At 52.2% G+C, this 19,213-nt stretch overlaps 1 protein-coding gene across 1 annotated transcript; it reads left to right on the forward strand.

Moving 5' to 3' along the window:
• Positions 1-358: 358 nt before the first annotated feature.
• On the forward strand, positions 359-13,527 carry Pvalb (parvalbumin). The gene is made up of 4 exons (XM_021636696.2): positions 359-518; positions 1,904-2,036; positions 3,698-3,807; positions 13,308-13,527. Exons 1-4 carry the CDS (start codon positions 458-460, stop codon positions 13,334-13,336), a joined length of 333 nt encoding a protein of 110 aa, XP_021492371.1. The 5' UTR covers positions 359-457; the 3' UTR covers positions 13,337-13,527.
• Positions 13,528-19,213: the final 5,686 nt, after the last annotated feature.

Raw genomic sequence — 19,213 nt, forward strand, 5'->3', positions numbered from 1 at the left:
GACAGAGGGCAGGAGGCTATTGGAGGCATGGGACAGCGAGGATGAGTACAAACCCAAGAGGCCCCCCCCCCCTGGGGTGGAAGGCTGCTCAGCATCATTTCCCCCCCATTATCTGAGTTGCCCAGATGGGAGCCTGGCTGCCTCCCTTATGCCCTTGACGGCAGGAGACCTCTCCAGTCTCTGCTGGTGGTCCCTGAGATCAGGAGGTGGGGGTGTCCTGGTCGAGTCCCTGGGATGCCGAGGACCCCCTGGGCGTGTGGCCCGCGCGGCTTGGTGGCTCGGGCGGGACTGAGCCGCCGAGCCGCGCGCAGAGCCGGGCGCCCCCTGGCACAGAGCCAAGCTGGGCGTGCGTGCGCCTGGCGCGCGACACTGCAGCGCCGGTCATATGAGCAGAAAGGATGAGGAGAACACTTTTTAATCTTTTCGCACTTGCTCTGCCCGCTCAAACAGTTGCAGGATGTCGATGACAGACTTGCTCAGCGCTGAGGACATCAAGAAGGCGATAGGAGCCTTTGCTGGTGAGCCGTGCACTCCCCTGCCTGGCCCTGTCCCCTTGTCCTTTTCCCGCCCCCGGGGGCCATCCCCCTCATCCCGCTGCGAAGCCTCCTCAGTTTCTCCCCCCCCACCCCCCCACGCATCGGTCCCCATCCTCGGGGTTTGGCTCCCTGGTCCTTTTCCTTCCAAGATCTGCACGGGCAGTACTCCCTGCCTGAGCCACACAAAGTTGAGGGCGCAGAAGGGTGGCCTCTCCCGGGAGGACTCGCAGGGTCCAGGGTCAAGCACGAAGATCAGGGTGGGAAGTAGGAAGGACCCAGACTTCCCCCTCTTGAGAAGTGCGGAGTTGGTAGCAAGCCTGGGCTTTCTTTTCAAGAAACCCCTTTGGTCTGCTCCCATTCCCAACAAGACTTTTCTTGGAAGGTAGCCCATTGGTGGAGATCCCCTTCCGTGACAGACCCGAGGGCACAGTGACCTTTCTGCGGCAGGCACCCAGCCCTGCCCAGCCCTGCCCAGCCAGGCCCAACCCGGCGCAGACCAGCAGAGCACTCCACTCGTACCCACAGCATCCAAACCCTTTTGGTAGCCTAGGAGAGGGCTGTCCACTCATCTGTGTGACCTCTCTGCTCTGCCTGAAGGGATTCTAGCTTAGATGCTGTTCCTCTGTCATCCAGGTAGGGAAACTGAGGCTGGGATAGGATGAAAGATGTACAAGGTCACCCAGTCCAGCACAAGAAGAAAGAGAACTGGGTGGACTCAGGTACCAGTGTCCCACCTTGATGTGTCAGAGGTGGACAAAACAACTTTCCTGACCTCCAGCTCTGGGCTGAGGGGAGACCATGGTTCTTAAGAGTCTTGGGCCTGAGAGGGACACCCATCTGCTTTTTTTTTAAGCCCCCTTTTCGCCAGGCACACATAGGAAACTTCAGGAAGCCCCTCTCCCCTCCTGGAGCACTCTGATAACCCAAAGTGCCTTGAGCCACTTTGTCACCTTGAGGATGAAACTTACCCAAGTCTTTGGAAGTCCTTCATCCCACCCCCAGCCACCGGGCTGGGTGTCAGACTCTGTGCAGGACTTCTGGGTTCTCCCCTCCCCCTCCCACGATGTGACCTTGACTGAAATGTGTTCTCTCCGTGTTCGTTTTCTGACAACAGTATGTGGCCATGAGAGAAAGTTGCCTTTCTGCCCACCCTTGGTTCTCTGTGTGGCTCCTCAGTGTATATATAAGGGAACCAAGAAGGTACGACTGTGGATAGAGCATCCTTTCCTAGCCAGGCTCCCTGTGCCCTCCTGTTCCCCACAACTATGCAGGTGCCCTTTAACAAGTCCTAAACACCCCCTTCCCTGATTTCTCTGACTCCCCTCCCCTGTCCTTCTCTAACCTCCTCCTTCCCTCCCCCCCAACAGCGGCGGACTCCTTCGACCACAAAAAGTTCTTTCAGATGGTGGGTCTGAAGAAAAAGACCCCAGATGATGTGAAGAAGGTGTTCCATATTCTGGACAAAGACAAAAGTGGCTTCATCGAGGAGGATGAGCTGGGGTAAACTGAGGTCTGGGACAGGGTGGGGGGTGGGAAAACCTGGTGCTAACTCCCCAAGCGGTCATCCTTCTTTCTGTACCCCTCTTAGCAGGCAGGCTTTGCTTTGTCCCTGCAGGGCAATATCCCAGGCACTAGGGAAAGATACTTCCTACTTCCGGGAGGGTCAAACCTTCAGCTCAGAGTGCAGCTAACTAGGTTAAATTATAGCCACTTAATATCGCTAATGGAATGGAGTTACTTAATAATTTAATACCAGTGAAGAGGCACTTATTCTGCCTGCCTCCCACCACAGGCAAGGCAGGAGGCATTCTCCTTAGAGTGTCATTGATTTCCATGTGTTTGAAAGGCACCTTCACTGCTCTGGTCTGCAGACCCCCACGCCTGTGGACCAGAACTGCAGCTAATCAACTTCTGGCCAAGGCAGAGAGGAATTGCCAGCTCTGGGTTCTCAGGGTCCTTGGAGCAAAGCACAGAGGAAACAGCAAACCCCTCCTCAGCAGAGAGACCTCTGCCTTAGCCCGCCTCAGCCACCTGGCCCATCTCTGATGACCCAGCTGTACCTTCTGTTATTTTCCAGCCAAGATTCTCTTGAATCTTATTAGAGACGGAAGGATGGTGATCAGAGGTGAATTTTAAGTGTTGGGTCTGAGGGATGCACAAATAAAGAGGGGAGAATCACCAAAGTCTAAGTAAACCAGAAAGCAACTTTATTCCCCCTGGGGGAACTATTTCTAGCCAGTTAGGACCGCAGACAGGCTTGGGAGCTTCTGTGGTGCTGAAGGGAGGGAGTAGGTAGGTTCCTTTTAAAACAAAAAACCACAACCAGGAGCCCAGGAGATGATTAAGTAAGAATTCCATCACTCTTTGAAGTGGCAGGCCGATCCTTGAGTAACAGGCCTGTTCCAGGGAATGGTAGCTTATGGCAGCAGGGTGTTTGCACAGGCTCAAGGCAAATGACAGTGTTATCTCCTATTGTCTGATGAAGGTGGTTTGCTTTTTCTGCAGTTTGGGACCATCTAAGACAAGGGGTGGCAGGAATCAAAGACGAAGGGCAGATGTCCCATTCTATCCTCTGAGCCACTTGGGGAATCTTCATCAAATAGGGACTCCTTCAACCTACCCTGTCTCTCCTCCAAGCTTTACCCCAAGGGCACCTTCTAGAACTTTCTCCCACCTACCTATCTATCCCCTACAAGTACCTGCACATGCATGTACAACTACATGCTAACTGCTCCCTATCCTCCAGGCATCACTATTGCTAGAAAACCTCCCAACTGCTCCCTCTGTGCTCTCCTGGGCCTCCTCCATCGGGGTCTCAATCCCTCCATCACACACGTGAAGACTTGCCTTCTTCCTCATTTACACAGAGAGGTCACTACAATCACTACGGTGACACCATTTTTAATACATTTATTGAATAAACAAAGGCAAGCGTCCCCTAAACTGGGGTCAACCCTGCACAGAGGACAGTCACCCACCCCACCCCGACCCACCAAGGCACAGCCAGACCATGCCACCTGGCCAACCCAGCTTCACACATGTCCACCAGAATCAACCGTCCATCCCAGCTTCTCCTGTCCTGCATGGACACCAGCCCACCATCCAGCGAGTTTCTGCAGGTAACCTTGGCCTGACTTCCACGTTCTCCTTTTTCTCCCCAGGTTCATTCTGAAGGGCTTCTCCTCAGATGCCAGAGACCTGTCTGCTAAAGAAACAAAGACGCTGCTGGCCGCTGGAGACAAGGATGGGGATGGCAAGATTGGGGTTGAAGGTAGGTAGCTGTGACTATGACTCTGAAGACACTGGGACTCTGGGGTATGTGGCTGCTAAGGCTTTGGTCTATTGAAAGGAAGCAGAGATGGAGAAGGGAGGAAAGAAAAAAAGACAACCCACAGGTCAGAGAATTCTGCGACACTGCCAGGCAGAGAAACCCAGCTATATATTTTTTTCCCAAAAATTTGAGCAACCCATGAAGAATGGCTTTTTTTCCATTTCCTGCTATGCGAGGGAATGTGGGAGGGAGAATTGGAGATGTTCCCTGCTTTTTTTTTTTTTCCTACGTATGTGCTTAGGTTCTGCTCCAGGATCTGGCTATACTGGCTGTGTGACCTTGGGCAGTGTCTGTCCTTCTCTGAACCTGAGGCTCAGGTCTGTAACCAGAGGAGGCAGGCCCACTGATCCCAAGGACCCTCGGGCTCTTGTAGGATCAGATTCCAAGGATGGAAATTCCTTATCTACTGTCTTCCTCGGTTCTCGCCCTGCTGTCCTGTAACCTCAGATAGATTTTGGCTTCATTCACATGCACCATTCCATCATTGTAGGAGCACCAGGATAAAACAGCCAACCAGGACCCAGCTGGGGGTTAGGAGGGCACTAAAGGCTTCTGCGACTTTGCTCGGAGCCCAGGCACAGGCCTGCTGGCCCACTACCCCACATCCTTATTCGGTGAACCTTCTTGGCATCTGTGGGGCACATCCGAGCTTTCGAAGCATCCTGACACTTTGCAGATGGCCAGGAGGATGGTCATAGTCTTAGCCTGGTTCAGAGAGCAAGGATGTAGGGTGGGACAGGGCTTTTGCATCTAGTCTGGACGTGTCTAAGCAGCATGCAAAACTGTATTTAGGTGCCTCTGGGGTTCAGACCCCAGCCTTTCTGGGGGAGTCAGTGACTATTGAGGACCTCGGTGTTTTCATCTCTGGGGGAAATGGTGGTTCTCCTCTCATGGGGAACCCGTGAGGACGCTATGCTAATATGTAAAGTGCTTAGGACAGGACCAGGCAGAGAGCATAGACCTTCTGTGTGCCTGTTAAATAAAGAAAAGGAAAATGGGGGCTGGAGTAGATTGCATTTGCACTTCAAGCTCCCTGTGTCTATTCAGGGATTGAAGCAAGTACTTAATAAACACCTGTTGCCTGAGGGGAGAGCCCAGACTCCCACATTCCACTTCCCTTCTGCTCCTCACACCTGTGACCTTGGGCATATCGCCTGCCTAGGCCCGGGTTCTCTTGCCTGGCACATGGGTTGCATGAGCTTATCCTGGGACCTGTAAGTGGTGTGGACACAAATTGCTTTGGAGACAGTACAAGATTTGGAAAGTATGTGGAGACTTATTATGGGACTTTTAATGGAAGCAAGAATAAAGAATCTCTAGTGCAGGTGTAGGGGGTGCCCTGGTCATAGGACTCAGATGTTCTTCCTTGGAGTGGCGGGAAGGAGTTTTTTGTTTGTTTGTTTTGAGGGACCTGAGCAGAGAGTACAAGAGAGAGGCTCAGTGACCTGATAGCTCTTAGTGACCTGACAGCAGCTGCTTTCACACCTCCTTTCTCATCAGCTCCACCCCAAGTCCAGGCTTCCGTTGCAACTCAACGTTCCTCCCGTTTTTTGAGATGCAGCTCAGAGCTGGAGGCAGGGTCTTCCATCTGGCTGCCCCCAGCCAACCTAATGAGGAAGAAAACCAGAGCAGCCCTTGACCTGGTTCCCTCCACCTGCCCCTGTTCTCTGCCATATCGGGTCTTAAAGAGCCAACTAAACTCTTCCAAAAGACTCAAAGGTAGCTACCAAGGAGCAAAGTGATGCCTGGCATCAGGTAAAATAAAGATAATTAGGACAGGGGCTGGCGAGAGGGCTCAGTGGGAAAGAGCACTGGCTGCTCGTCTAGAGGACCGGGGTTCAATTCCCAGCACCCTCACGGCAGCTCGGAACTGTCTGTGGCTTCAGTTCCAGGAAATCCATCACAGCAGGCATGCATGTGGTATGCATATCTGTGCATGCAGGCAAAATACACATACACATAATTTTTTTTATAAAAAGATAATTAGGACAAAGTTATAGCACCATGTCCTGAGGAGGAGTCCTTGAGCAGCCCTGTGATCCTGAGCTGCAGCTTCATGGATAAAAGACCCACGGAAACATGCCCGTAGTAAAGGCCACACCCATCACTTAGTAAGTACCCCATGAGTGGCAGCTATGTACCGTTCATGTTAGCTACATTCTCAGTGTGGCCTTGTGTACACACACACACACACACACACACACACACACACACACACACACAGTCATCCAGTCTGAGTATATCTTACTTTAATAAAAAGCTCAGGACCAGGGGTGTATTGGATTCCAGACATGTTTGGATTTTAGAGTATTCACACAGTGTGGCCATGGTCCTAAAAGGGTTTCAGATTTCCAGATTCCAGGTTAGGGGACATTGGTCTGTGCCAGGCAGACTGGAGGTTCGGGAGTTGAGACATGGAGTCCGGAGGCTGGAGTGCTGCAGGTCGGGGACTCAGCATGCAGGGGCAGGGCCAGGCATGCGGTTGTCATCAGTGAAGTCACCGAGGCAGGGATGGTTAGGCCAGGTTTAGAAACAGGCCAGAGACCAGTTCTCCAGGAGTGATCAAGAGCGACTCTCTAGGCTTAGAGTGTGTGTCTCAGAGGGCTGGAGCTGGTCTCTGGTGGTGTCTCATTTTCTCCTGACAGAGGACATACATTCAGAAAAGGCATCTCAGGGAGGTCAAGGTCATACTATGTGCAAGATCCAGGCTTCAATCTCAGTCTATCTGATAGCACAGCAGAAGCCTGGACCAAGCTGTGCGGCCTGCATAGCATTTTCAGGGTCCTGGAGGAGCAGGACAGCAGGGACAAAAGATGGGACTGCGGTGACATTGGGGCATGAGGGCCCTACCCTGTGCTTCCCTAGTGAAGATGCAGGGACTCCTCTACTTCTATAACCCAACCTGAGAGGATTGAGGATTCTGAACAAGAGTGGCATGGAAGGTCTAGAGTCCTTCTCTGGGGCCCAGAATGTCCTGTAGCCAGAGAACCTTGGGCCCCACCTACCAGTCTGAGGATGCTTCAGTTTTTGTGGGACCCACGCAAGTCACGGTGCCCTTCTGGTCTTTGAGACCAAGGCTAGGTCCCCATCCATCCCTGAGGTTCTTCCACTGCACGAAGGACCATGAATCATGACTCAGGCTCAGCTGTGCCCCTGAGCCACGGTAGCAGCCACCTTTAGCTTCCGACAGCCCTTCCTATGTGCCAGGCAGTGCACTCAGCACTGTCCTCTGTCATCTTCTTGGCTATCTGTACGGTGGGTACTATTAGGGTTCCCACTCTAAAGGTATGGATAGTGAGGCTCAGAGGTGGCAAGGGTTTGTCTAACCCTCTGTGCTGAGGAAAAGAGAGAGACGGTCAAGATGAGCATTGAGGCCTGATCGTTTGCAGCACTGAGTCACCATGCTTGCCTCATGCCTTGAATGCGGTTGGAGTTTAGCAAACACCTAGCATAAGGCGCTTTTAGGTGCTGACTTCATCCGCCACACTTCGATATCTCTAAAGCAGGAATTTTGCCTTCTTCTGGTCTCACCCCAGCACCAAGAAGAGGGCCTGGTGCACAGTGGGAGAAAAAGAGAAACTTGTTTAGTGAATGAATGAGAGAAGGAAGAAAGGAATGAATGAGGGGACAAACTAGTGAATGAATGAATGAATGAATGAATGAATGAATCAGTGGTGGAATGAGGAAACAGGGGATTATGTATCCTGCAAGGCTGCGGGAAGGAGAGGGGTTCTACGAGCACACAGGCCGGGGGATTTGTAGCCATGGGTGCTCCGGAAGTGCAAGGCCAGTGATGGCTGCTGTCCTCAGCTCTGCGTATCTCTCTGAGGAGAATGTTTACATGGTTCTTTAAGGCCCCAGTTGCAGGAAGAGAGAAGAAAGACACTTATAGCAGTGTTCCTTCAGACTTTGATATCTGGGGGCAGTTACTTCCAGGAAGTTTAAAGACATTTATAGATACGATCGATTGCCAATGGCCACCCTACAAGGCTGGGACCCAGCGGGGAGGAAGGGGAGCAGAAAAGGACAGAGAGGCTGCAAAGGAGGGGGAAGGGCCCAGCAGCCCAGCTGTGGCCTTAAAGGCTAGGCACAGACACACCTGTGGCAGGCTCTCCTCTACTTCTCAGCCATGACTCTCAGGCTGGAGCTGGTCCCTCTGGCTGCCACCCAGAAATGTTTGCCTCCTGAGTAGGGTCCAAGTACCTGCGATTCTAACAAGTTACATAGTGATGCCAATGGGTCCAGGGAAGCACACAGAACCAGGGCTTTTCTAGAAAACAAGGCTGTTGCTACCTACCTGCCCCCCTTTGCAAGTGAAGCCCTGAAACATGATGAGGTTATGTCGTACCAGGGTTCTGTCAGGAGGGCTAAGCTTGAAGGTCCTGCCAAGGCCCTGTGCTGCCTCCAGCGTGTGTCCCCTGGTTTTCCACACTCAGTGCACAAGGAACACACAGCAGACAGGGACCGAGATCAGCATCCAACCCACTTCCTGTTTGCCACCATGCTACAGCCATGTCTTCCTGGCCCAGCTCAGTCAGACCTCACAGAGCTTCACAGCATAGCTTTGTTCTCTGCACAGACAAGGAGACAGAGCCTCAAGAAGCCTAGAAGCTTGCTTCCTTTGCCCACTGAGTCTTAGACTGATCTGCACGCCACATGCCTGTATGTGTGTGTGTGCACAGCTGGTCATCCTTCCTCGTGTGACCCGGCCCCAGCGATGGCTCTGCTTGCCCATGCTTTGTGCCAGCTACAACTTCAGTATCTGTATTCTGTGTTTTGCATCTCTGGCTGAAAATATAGTTGTTATCATCGCAGAATCAAAGCCTTTCTGGCAAAATCCATAGGAGCCTACTTGGGGGGTAGGAAGAGTGACGGTCAGGTGTCACGGACGGCAAGAGCCAGAGACTTCCTGTGGTTAGACACAACCCTGAGAACAGCCTGGCTTTCTCACTTCTCGGCATCCATTCCCTCATCCCTGAAGTTGCTATAAAATAAACACACATCCCAGCCTTCTTGTTTTGGCTCTCTAAGCCACCCTGCTCCTCCCTTTAAAGGGAATCAAATCCTAATCCATACAGAAGTGGAGCTGAGTGTGAGATGGGAGAGAAGGGGGCAGACAGGTCAGGAGACCCCTGCCTCACTGTGGTCCTCACCCATTTTCTCCTGTGGGACTCGGTAGAGGGTGCCCAGGAGGGCCAGCCCACAGTCCTTAGGTGGACAGTGTATGGTTGTATCTCGGCAACCTCAAGGAAGCCCCCAAAGGGCTAGAAGATGAGGGCCACAGCCCTCACCGAGAGGTGTGGAAACTGAGGCTCAGTGCATACTAAGGGCCAGGGCTTGCCCTTGACGAGATGCGACCTGGGTCTCCTTTCCACATGCTTTCCTCCCCAAAGCCAGGCTGAGCTTTTGGAGTTATAAATGTTTCCGTGCTTAGCAATCTGCTCCTCAATTCCCGGGTGGAGTTCTGCTAGCTCCGGCCTTATGCTGCACTAGATAAGATGGAGCAGGGAGAGGACACAGCGCTACTTATGTAACCAGCCTCTTGAAAAAAACAAAAATGGAGCAGCAGTCAGGGCAGAACAAGACGTCCTCTTTCTGCTCATCCCTATCCTTCCACTGCTGAGGCTGCAGCTGGAGTCAGATGCAAGGCTGTTCCCATCTGCCTTTGAGCAGAGACACAGCCAGGCCTCGGTTAGCATCCTCACAGCTGAGACCCAGTCTCAGTTTCCCCATAAAGAACCTAAGGGAGGGAGGGTCAGAGCCGGTGAGGATGAGATGGGATGGGATCGCTGGCTGTGTTTGGCAAAAAGAGTAAGTCCCCAGGACTGTCGATGCCGCCTCCTTGTGGCCGCCTGGCTTCACCCGGAGTGACCCTGCCTCCTGGTTCCGTGGTGCGAGAAAGTGATCCTGTTTGCGGCAGGCACCCATCTATAAGAAACCGAGCCCTGGAGCTATTTCGAGGCGGCGAGGTGAGGTGATAAACCAGGATCCGGCCCTTGCTATGGTCATCAGAACGGAGGGAAGGCGGGCTTTCCAGACGCTGACTCCGTGAGTCTCAATTTCACTAGGGGCTATCAGCCTTCGCAGGCCTCACCTGTCAAGGGCTTCTAAATTTGTCCAATCCCCACAGCACCCAGGACTGGGGCAGCCCTAATGAGGCTAATTTCAGTTTCCTGAGGGAAAGAGCAGAATGGCCAGTCCTCCTCCGCCTGCTGCCTCCCTCCTGCCAGGTTCCCTTGCGTCTCCCTCTCTTCCTGATTGGACAAGGGAGACGTCAGAGAGCGTCCTCAGAGGGCCTGGGGGGGGGGTGAGCCTCAGAGCACAGAGTGGTGCTCTTCCCGTGTGTCTTGTGAGAGAAAGAACGTTCTAGGTTTTTCTAGAGGAATCCTGTCCTCTAGAACCCTGCCCTCATTAGTCACTGATTTAGTTACACTCAGTGTGTCAAGGGCCTCTCGTCTGCCTCTGATGCAGTCTTTCCCGCTACCTTAGGGGTGCCCCCACTCTACAGACGAGGAGACTGAGGTGATGGTGTCAGGAGCTTGCCCCGGGTCAGCTGTTGGCTGTCCGGGTTTCCCGGGTGCTCTGCTTTCATGGTGTTTGACCTTGACTTGGGAGATGGCAACCGGAGGTTTGCTCCTGCACAGCTCTCCTGCTCATTGCGCTGCGGAGATCCAAGGGAGGCGGCACTACCAGGTGGAAGCCACCCCCTCCTAGGCGCCAAGCTGTGTGAGCTGGCGCCATCCCCACTTCACAAAGCAGAGCTCTGAGGTTCAGAGAGGCAGCGCGGTAGCCCGCCATTGCCTAGCCTGTTAACAATGGAACAAGACACAGGCCAGGTTGGCTACACGGTCATGGGCAGATGCTTCGGTGGAGACCTGTGATGACCCACCCTAGCAATGGGAGCGTCGCTGACAGATGAAGATGGCAGACCCTTCTCGCTGTGCCTGGGAGCAGCCAGGCATCTGTGGGTTGGTCAGAGAGGGCTGAGGTGTAGAAGTGGCGGCTTCCAAGAGCTGAGTGCTTTCTCCACCCTGGGCCTGTGATGGGGAGCCGAGGTGCTGTCTGGGCTGAACAGCCCCACGAAGCAGCCAGTCTCATGGGCTCCACTATAAAGATGAGGGAACTGAGGCAGGAGCATCTAGCCCAACTCACGAGGAAAGGGGCTCTTGGCCCCCCTCCCCTTGCTTGCTCCAAAAGCCAAGTTAGAACAGGAAGGACACTTTTCCAGCTGGGATGGGAGGGGTGGGACATCTGATCCAGGGAGCCAATAGAATGGCAGAGCACAGATCCTGGCCCCACCCTCCAACACCCAGTTTGCATCTGGGACCCCACTGACAAATCTGTTGACCTAGAAGGTCCGAAGTCTGAGCGTTTGTCATTTGCTTTTCTTTGGGGTGAGAGGGTATGTTTTAGAGGAGACCTTTGCCAGGAAAGCTGTTAGTTAATTGGCAGTTCCTAAGAGTGCTGCCCGGAGGCAGACAGGAAAGTCCTGAAGAGGTACAGTGGCCCTGCTTTTAGTTTATCTATAGTGCCTTGGTCAGGGTTCGGAGGACAGGGGGTGGGATAAAATTAGAATCCTGTGTTCCCAGCAAAAAGCCAGGCTCAGTGGCCTCAAGGACAGCCTAGCTACATTCACAGAAGATTCTGGGGTCTGGTATATTGGGCTTTCGGAAACCTCACTGGTCCAAACCGTGTTATCAGGCTTCCAAAAGCCCAGATCCCCACTCTGGTGAGCACTCATCAGAAGCCCTTGGTCTTCCGACACTGGCTGTGCCCCATCCTGCCCAGATTTCACCTGTGTAGATCTCGTCTGATCCCAGCTCACAGGCAGGTGAGAGGAGTCTTGCTGAGGATCAGTCAGAAGCCCGGAATTCCTAGTGTGACTGGAAAGCCCGCCCCTTCTGAGAGCCTGTGAGCAACACTGGGGAATTTTGTTTCCTCACAGGATCTGGGACACTGTTCTGGTCAGCAGGGCTCACACAGGAACTTTATGAGGTCAGAGGACAAATTACAGCCCTGTCGCTTACTTTCTATCTGACCCTGTTTCAGCCCTCATTTCCCCATCTTTAAAAAGGATATTATCTGTGTACCTGGCAGGCCTTGCTGAACCCTAAAGAGGACTCATGATAATAACACCCTTCACCTCCCACCCATTCATTCAGTGTCCAAGCATTCTCCCCTAAAGGGTGTTAGGCCACTGGGAAGACACTGGGTAGGACTAACAGAAAGAAGCAAGAATATAAATAAGATCATTTCATAGTTGTGCTAAGGCCGTGAAGTCAATGAAAATGGGCTAACGTGACAGAGCCAGTGGTGGCCATATTTGAGCTGGAACATGTGTCACTCTATGCCTAGGTTAAGGGAGGTCACAAATTTCCCCAGTAAAGAAGAAATCTGAGAGTGACGGTGGCCAGAATCCCATCTGCTGCTGTGACCACATCAGGGCCTCAGTTTACCCCATCAGCAAAATGCAGGCAAGAATGAGTCTGTCCTCTGTAGTTCTAAGAATTGCATGAGGTAATAGGCTTGTTGACAACCAGCCTAGGGGGAAGGGATTCTTCCCAGTGTTTGATCTTGATTTATCTGAGCTCCCATCAACCCTCCTCACCACTCAGAGCCTTTCAAGGTCTCAAGAGCTTCATTGCAGGTTTCCCACCTGGAGTCCCTAGGGCAGACTACCACCTCCAGGAATGCTGCTGTAAGGACAGGGAGGGTGTGGCGTCTAGAAAGGTCTTAGAAAGGTGAGAAGCCCAGGCTTCCTCCCCTCACGGAGTGGGGACCAGGACAGCTGCATAGTTATGGCAATCTTGCTCTGGTCAATTTGAACTGTTAAACCATTATTTATATTTGCAGAATGTGACGGTAGCAGAAAGAGTCCCTTTGCCCTTCTCCCGGCCTCCCTGGGGGTTGGGGTGACAAGTGAGGAGTGACATACCCATATGTCCTATACACGGACTGTGCAGACAGAGCTGAATGAACTCAGGGGCCTCCCCGGCATCCTTCAGTGGCCTTTTAAATCTGCTTCCCACCGGGTTTTCACCCATCATTCCACCCAGGGACCTGGCGCTGCCGCCCTCCACGGATGCAGAAGGGATGGAGGCATACAAAGAGCTTTTCCAGGAAGGGCCTCAACCTCTCACTCCGCCCTCATGTCACAGTGGTGCATTTTTTGGCACGCCAGAATCTCAGGGGTTCCTCGGAGACAACGAATCTCGAATTCCACATCTTCTCTGAGCTCTTGGGTCAAACTGAAGAGGTGTTGAAGGGAGCTTCTGGACTCAGAGCCTCTGCATCCTCAACTGCAGATTGGGCATGGTGATAAACAACAAGGTGGCAGCTGGAGCTGAGGAAGATGGCGTCCTGGAGGCGTTTAAAATAGCTGCTGCACGGTAGATGTGTGGGCGAGCCCAGGTGATAACACTGTCGTTCTTCTTTTGCAGAATTCTCCACTCTGGTGTCTGAAAGCTAAGCATCGCTGACTGCCTGGGTCTCCCACCTCCTCCCCCCAACGCCTCACCTCAGCCCTTCTTGCGGCCCTCCTGAGTTTCTGTTCAGTTCGTTTGTGTTATTTTTTTTTACTCTCCCATCCTCTATGGCCCTCGAATGACACCATTCTTCTGGGAAATGCTGGAGAAACAATAAAGGCTATACCAAATTGGACACCGCCCGTAGGGAGGACACAGGCCTGCTAGGGTGATGGTTTGGCAAGTTTTTTGAGGTCAGTAGGAGGCATAGAAAAGGTGTGATAGGTGGAAAACACCTATGCCTGTCTGTTTCCTCCCCGCTTGCTACTGAGTGTTCGCATGGGGTTCAAGCCAACCCCAAGGGGTTCAAGCTGCCCCTTTATCCTACAAGGGAGGTGATGGAACTCCCATCTCAAAGATGCAGAAACTGACTTTTAAAGAGGGGAAGTGTCGGACGTGTTTGAGCCCTCACACGATTCCTTTCTGTACCCGAACAGTCACCTTCGGGAATAGCTAGACTGAAGGGCTCAAATGTCAACACTCTTATTAATTGCTTTTGACTTCGCTGTCAAAAAAACACCTGCTAAGGGCAACTTTAGGAAGGAGCAGTTTGTTGTGGCTCATGGTGAGGGTGCAGTCCATCACAGTAGGGACGCCAAGGAGGCGGGAGCAGGAGTGTGCAGTAGGGGGCCACACTGGATCTCATTATATCTGCAAGTCAGGACAGGAAAGCGATGAATCCCGGTACTGGCTGGCTTTCTCCTTTTATTTCAGCCTGGGACTCCAGCCCATTGGCTGGCACTGTCCACATTTAACGTGGGTCATCCCACCTCGGGCTAATCTATAAATGCCCACAGGTTAATTTCCTAGATGATTTTAGGTTCTGTCACGCTGACAAGCCAGACCATCATTAACACCCACAGAGGTGAACCCTTCATCAAGCACTGCTTCCCCTTCCTGTTAAAACAGTGACCGGGTCAAGCCCTCCCCTCCACCCCCTGGTGTTGGCAAGACTCCCTGAAAGTTGAAAGCACGGGCACAGCAAGACCAGAAGAAATGGGCTCCTCCTTCCCCATCACCTACCCCAAGGGCCCAGGCTCAGCTGCACTACCAGTCTTGCTAAAGTCTCAGGGGCATGTGTTTGCAGAGACCTTTGCAGGATGTCATTTTCAGCAGCCCTGCAAGGCACCCATTGCCACAACACCCCTGGATAGTTGAGGAGCATAAGATCCAGAGAAATTCGAGCTTTTCTCTAAGGTCACACAGCACATAAGCAGTAGAACCAGGACCCCAAGCTCTAAATCATTCCAGGATTCCTGTTCCCCTCTACAAATATGTCCCAATGGCTAGAAGGGCCCTGAGCAGGCCACTTGGGGTCATGTGCATTCTCAGAGAAGAGGGTCAGTCACTCAGTTCATTCCTGTGGGAAAGGGGGAAAGACCCTCTTTGGAAATCGGAAACTAGAATAGCCACTGAGTGGGCAGCCGAAGCAATACGGCAGGCCTGAACAATGGCAGGTGGCCCTGGGAGAGGTTCCCTTTAGTGTCCCCATGTGGGAGAGGGACTGGAGCTCCCTCCCCATGCTCTGTGGGATGGACATGAGCAAGCTGCCGAGTGGCACCCCAGCAGAGCAAGCAGAACAAGGCTTTGGAGGAGGCTCAAGGGCCACCCTGTGGGGATGTGCTCAGGCCCAGGCCTGCCTCAATGGCCAGCAAGTGAACCAGAGGCTCATGGGAGTGCTGGGCAGCAGAGTGTGCACAAGTACTTGTGAGCAGGTGCATGTGGAGATAGCTGGCACAGTGGTCAAGGCCCGGGTCTGACCCAGGTTTCCATGAGGTCCTCGGAGTTCTCCACCTTGGACCCTGAGATAGAAGTGGAGAGGAGGATGAGGATCCACCCTCTGCTGGGCCACAAGGAATACAGGGAACCTCCAACAGAGACTTTGTCTCCACAGAAGTATGCCTCTGACCACTGCTATAACATCAGGTTGACATTTTTAGATGCTGGACCTTCGCCATGTTGGAGTGGGCTGGCTCCTTCCAGGCTCTGAGAGGCATTGGTAGGACTCTGGCAGTCCCTGGACCACTGCAGTGGCCTGTCTAGCTTGTCCCCTGGCTTTTCTCACCCTCTCCTACAGCTACACTTGGAGTAGGGGGGGGGAGGTTTCTACAAAGCAGGTCAGGTCACAGTGTTGGGCTAGAAGTCAAGCGATTGCTCAGACTGTTGAAGAAACTGCAGCTCTTGGCACAACTTGTGGCCTCAGGGTAGCCCGGCCTTCCCTGTACCTGCTTCCTTCAGCAAGGGCTCCACCTGGCTCTTCAGTTAATCTAGATGACACCCTGGTTGGACCCTCCCCAACCACCTGTCCTGGCTCAAAACAAAAACAAAAAATAACCATCCTGACTCATGCTCCACCCAGAAACAAAACCCAGACCTTCTCCTGCAAGTGAAATGAGGATAGGAAAGTGTGTCCCATCCCTTTCTCCCAAAGGCCATGAGATCCTTGCAGGCAGGGAGTGCCTGTGGGTTCCCCACTAGAAGCCAGGACTAATCCTATAAAGGTGCTGGGAGCTATCCTCTGGGAGACAGGGGGTCAGAGGGGCTCACGGAGTTCCGTGACTCAGTCAGCCCAGAAGAGGCTGTGGGCTTGCCTGGTCTGAATATCTAACATCACACACACATATGTTTTAAAAATTAAAAACAAAAGAACAGAGAAAACCGGGGGGAGGAGCTGGCCTGAAGGCTCTTGCTGTCTCTCTGTCCCATGGGGCCTCATCTACAGACACCCACTGACTCAGCAAGGAAGGGAGACCGGAGAGGGACCCCCCCCTTAGCACCCTCTTCAGTAGACCCTGTCACTAGGTTCTGAGGTACCCCAGTGACCCAGCTAGGATGTCGCTACCATCATCCCCTGTACCCTCTCTGTATTTCCCCCTAGATGAACCTAATCTCCCTTTCCTAAGCTCATGGGAGCTTCCTGATCCCCTCCACCCACTTCCATCAAGACTGAGATGGGCGTGAAAACGAGGGTACTGAATGGAGAGAAACTGCCAAGCTTTTGCCATATCACACGGCACAGGGACAGTAAGGAGTGATGGAAGCAGCTGGATGCACAGTGTCCCAGCACAGGAGGCAGTTGGTGAGGACAAAGGAGCCAGGCTGGTCAGGAAGAAGAGCAGAGGTGGACAAGGAGGGCTGGCAGAGCTGGCTGGGGCTCCCCAGTATTTCGGGCCTTGAGATTTGGCTGCAGTCTCACTTGGACAGGCTGATTTCCAGACCTGCCTCTTCCTCTGCACACCTACCATGTCCCGAGAGGCTTTGGGCCACCATCCATCATGATTGGAATGCCCCATCCCCCTGGAATTCCTGTTGAAATCTAACCGGTAGTTCACTAGATTAAGAGCTGGGGCCATCAGTCCTAGACGCCCTGCCTTATAAAGAGGCTCAAAGGACAGAGGCTGGGAAAATGGTTGCTGATAAAACACTTAAATTGCAAGTGTGGAGACCTGGGTTTGAGTCCTGGCATCTACATAGAAAAGAAGTCTGGCTCCACACAACTGTAATCCCAGCCTTGGAGAGACTGGATACAGGAGCATCTCTGGGGCTGGCTATCCAGAAACTAATGAAGCTCAGGTTCACTGAGGGATCCTACTCAAAAAATAAAGAGAAGGGCTGGAGGGATGGTTCCATGGTTAAGAGCACTGGTTCATAATCACCCATAATTCTATTTCCGGTGGACCTGATGCCCTCTTCTGACCACTGTGGGCACCAGGCATGGGCATGGCGCACAGATATACATGCTGGCAAAATACCCATACACATAAAATAAAAAAAAATAATGTGGTAGAAATCAATAAGTGGACTTCTGGCCACCCCTCTCACACATGCACACACACATGCATGTACCTACATACATACATGCACACAGGAGCACATATACACAACACAACATAAGAAAGCAAGGTTGGCACGGTGGATCACTGAGCAAAGGAGCTTGCTGTCAAGACTGACAACCTGAGTTTGATCCCCAGGACTCATGAGGTGGTGAAAGGAGAGAGCTGACTTCCAAAAGTTGCCCTCTGACCTCCATTTGTGCACCATGACCACATGTGAATATGCTCATACACATGATAGATAGATAGATAGATAGATAGATAGATAGATAGATAGATAGATAGATAGATGTAAAACAAACTTAAAAGGTATCCAGAAGCCTGTTCCCCACATGAATGGTGCTCCGTGCATGAAGCACAGACCTCAGCCAATTCCCAGTCTGCCAGAATCCTGACCTTGGAATTCTAGCCTGCGGGGCAGCAAGCAGGCTGTGTCTGCCGCACACAGGACGCCAAGTGTAAAGTGTTGGCTAAGGCATCTAGGACGGACCGAGACATTGCCTCTCAAGCCATGCTACGGGTGCCCAAGGACAAGTCTATTTTTCACATGAGAAAAGGCAGGTTCTGGGAAGTCGGGTGGCATCCCCCAAACCACACAGCTAATACAACTGAAAATAGCAAGGCTTTTTTAGCTCATTCAACCACTGAGCAGAAAAAAAAAAAAAAAAATGCAGCAAGGAAGAACCTGGACGGAGATGAGACTTTCCTTGAGGGCAGTGCCGCAAGGCGAGCACACAGTAAGGAGCGCATGGGCCCATGGGGTGAGGCTGTTTTAGGGGCTGCCGAGACCCAACACAACTCAAACACCAAGTCAATTCAGAAAACAAGAATTTATGGTAAGCAAGCTGCTACTTATTGGCCAGGGATGCAGAACAGACCCAGAAGCTGAACTTTGACCCTTCCAGCCCCTGTGTGTGTGCCCCTTCACACACACACACACACACACCAGAATGTTACAGAGCTTTTAAGTCTGAAAACCATAAACATCTGTGCCAAGCTACAGTTACTTTTTTTTTTTTTTTTTTTTTTTTTTTCACCAATCAGGATTCAGGGATAAGGGGATCGCCTAGGGACATTTCTCTGTGTGGTATATTCATCCTGTTCTCATTGGTTGGTTTATTCAACTGTGTGGAGACAACTTGCCCAGAATTCAGTGTCTCAACTTGCCAACCAGGATGCCAGTTACCCACATACATGTCTCTCTCTGCCAAGCAGGATGTCATTTACCCGGGGAGGTCTTGAAAATGTAAACTTTCTTTGACCCCTATTCAAAATGAAAGTTTTATTCAAAATGGCTTTAGTTTGGTTCCTTCTTACAAGGCAAGGGGGCACTTTGAAAGACAAAAAATGGGGAAGATTATACAAAAATGTTTTGAAACAGTAACCACCTTTCACTGTGATTGCAAACAGAGGCAATGCCAGGTGTCCTGTAGGGCAGGTGTCCTTTTAGGTCAGAGGCCAACCTCATGCTTTTGGTTCCCTCTTTCCACCATGTGGTTTCTGGGACATGAACTTAGGTCATCAGGCTGAAGCAGTAAGGTCTTGCATCCGCTGAGCCATCTCACTAGCGGGTACACCCTTTTCTTGTAAAGGGTTGTGGTGACCCTGGGCAGGGCTATGGCTTGGCAGCTCTGGAGAAAAGCCTGGTGCTCTGCCCAGCTGCGTACTTACGCATTGCCCAGCACAGGCCACCCTGGGAGCCAGCTGGCCCCCAAACTGTACCGCAAAGTATACATACACTGTCGGCTTTACCTTGCTTAACGGAATACCCTAGAGGAATCAGCTTAATGTCGTGTCCCACCAGAGTTCCCGTTGAAATCTAATCAGCAGTTCAGTAGATTAAGAGCTGGGGCCATCAGTCCCAGGAGCCCTGCCTCATAAATAAGCTCAGAAGACAGAGGCTGGGGAGTTGGTTGCTGATAAAACAATGCGTCAGCACGGAGACCCGGGTTTGAGTCCCGGCACCGATATGAAAAAGGCTTGTTTTGG

This window comes from Meriones unguiculatus, chromosome 8 (assembly GCF_030254825.1).
Source record: "Meriones unguiculatus strain TT.TT164.6M chromosome 8, Bangor_MerUng_6.1, whole genome shotgun sequence".
NCBI classification, from domain to species: domain Eukaryota; kingdom Metazoa; phylum Chordata; class Mammalia; order Rodentia; family Muridae; genus Meriones; species Meriones unguiculatus.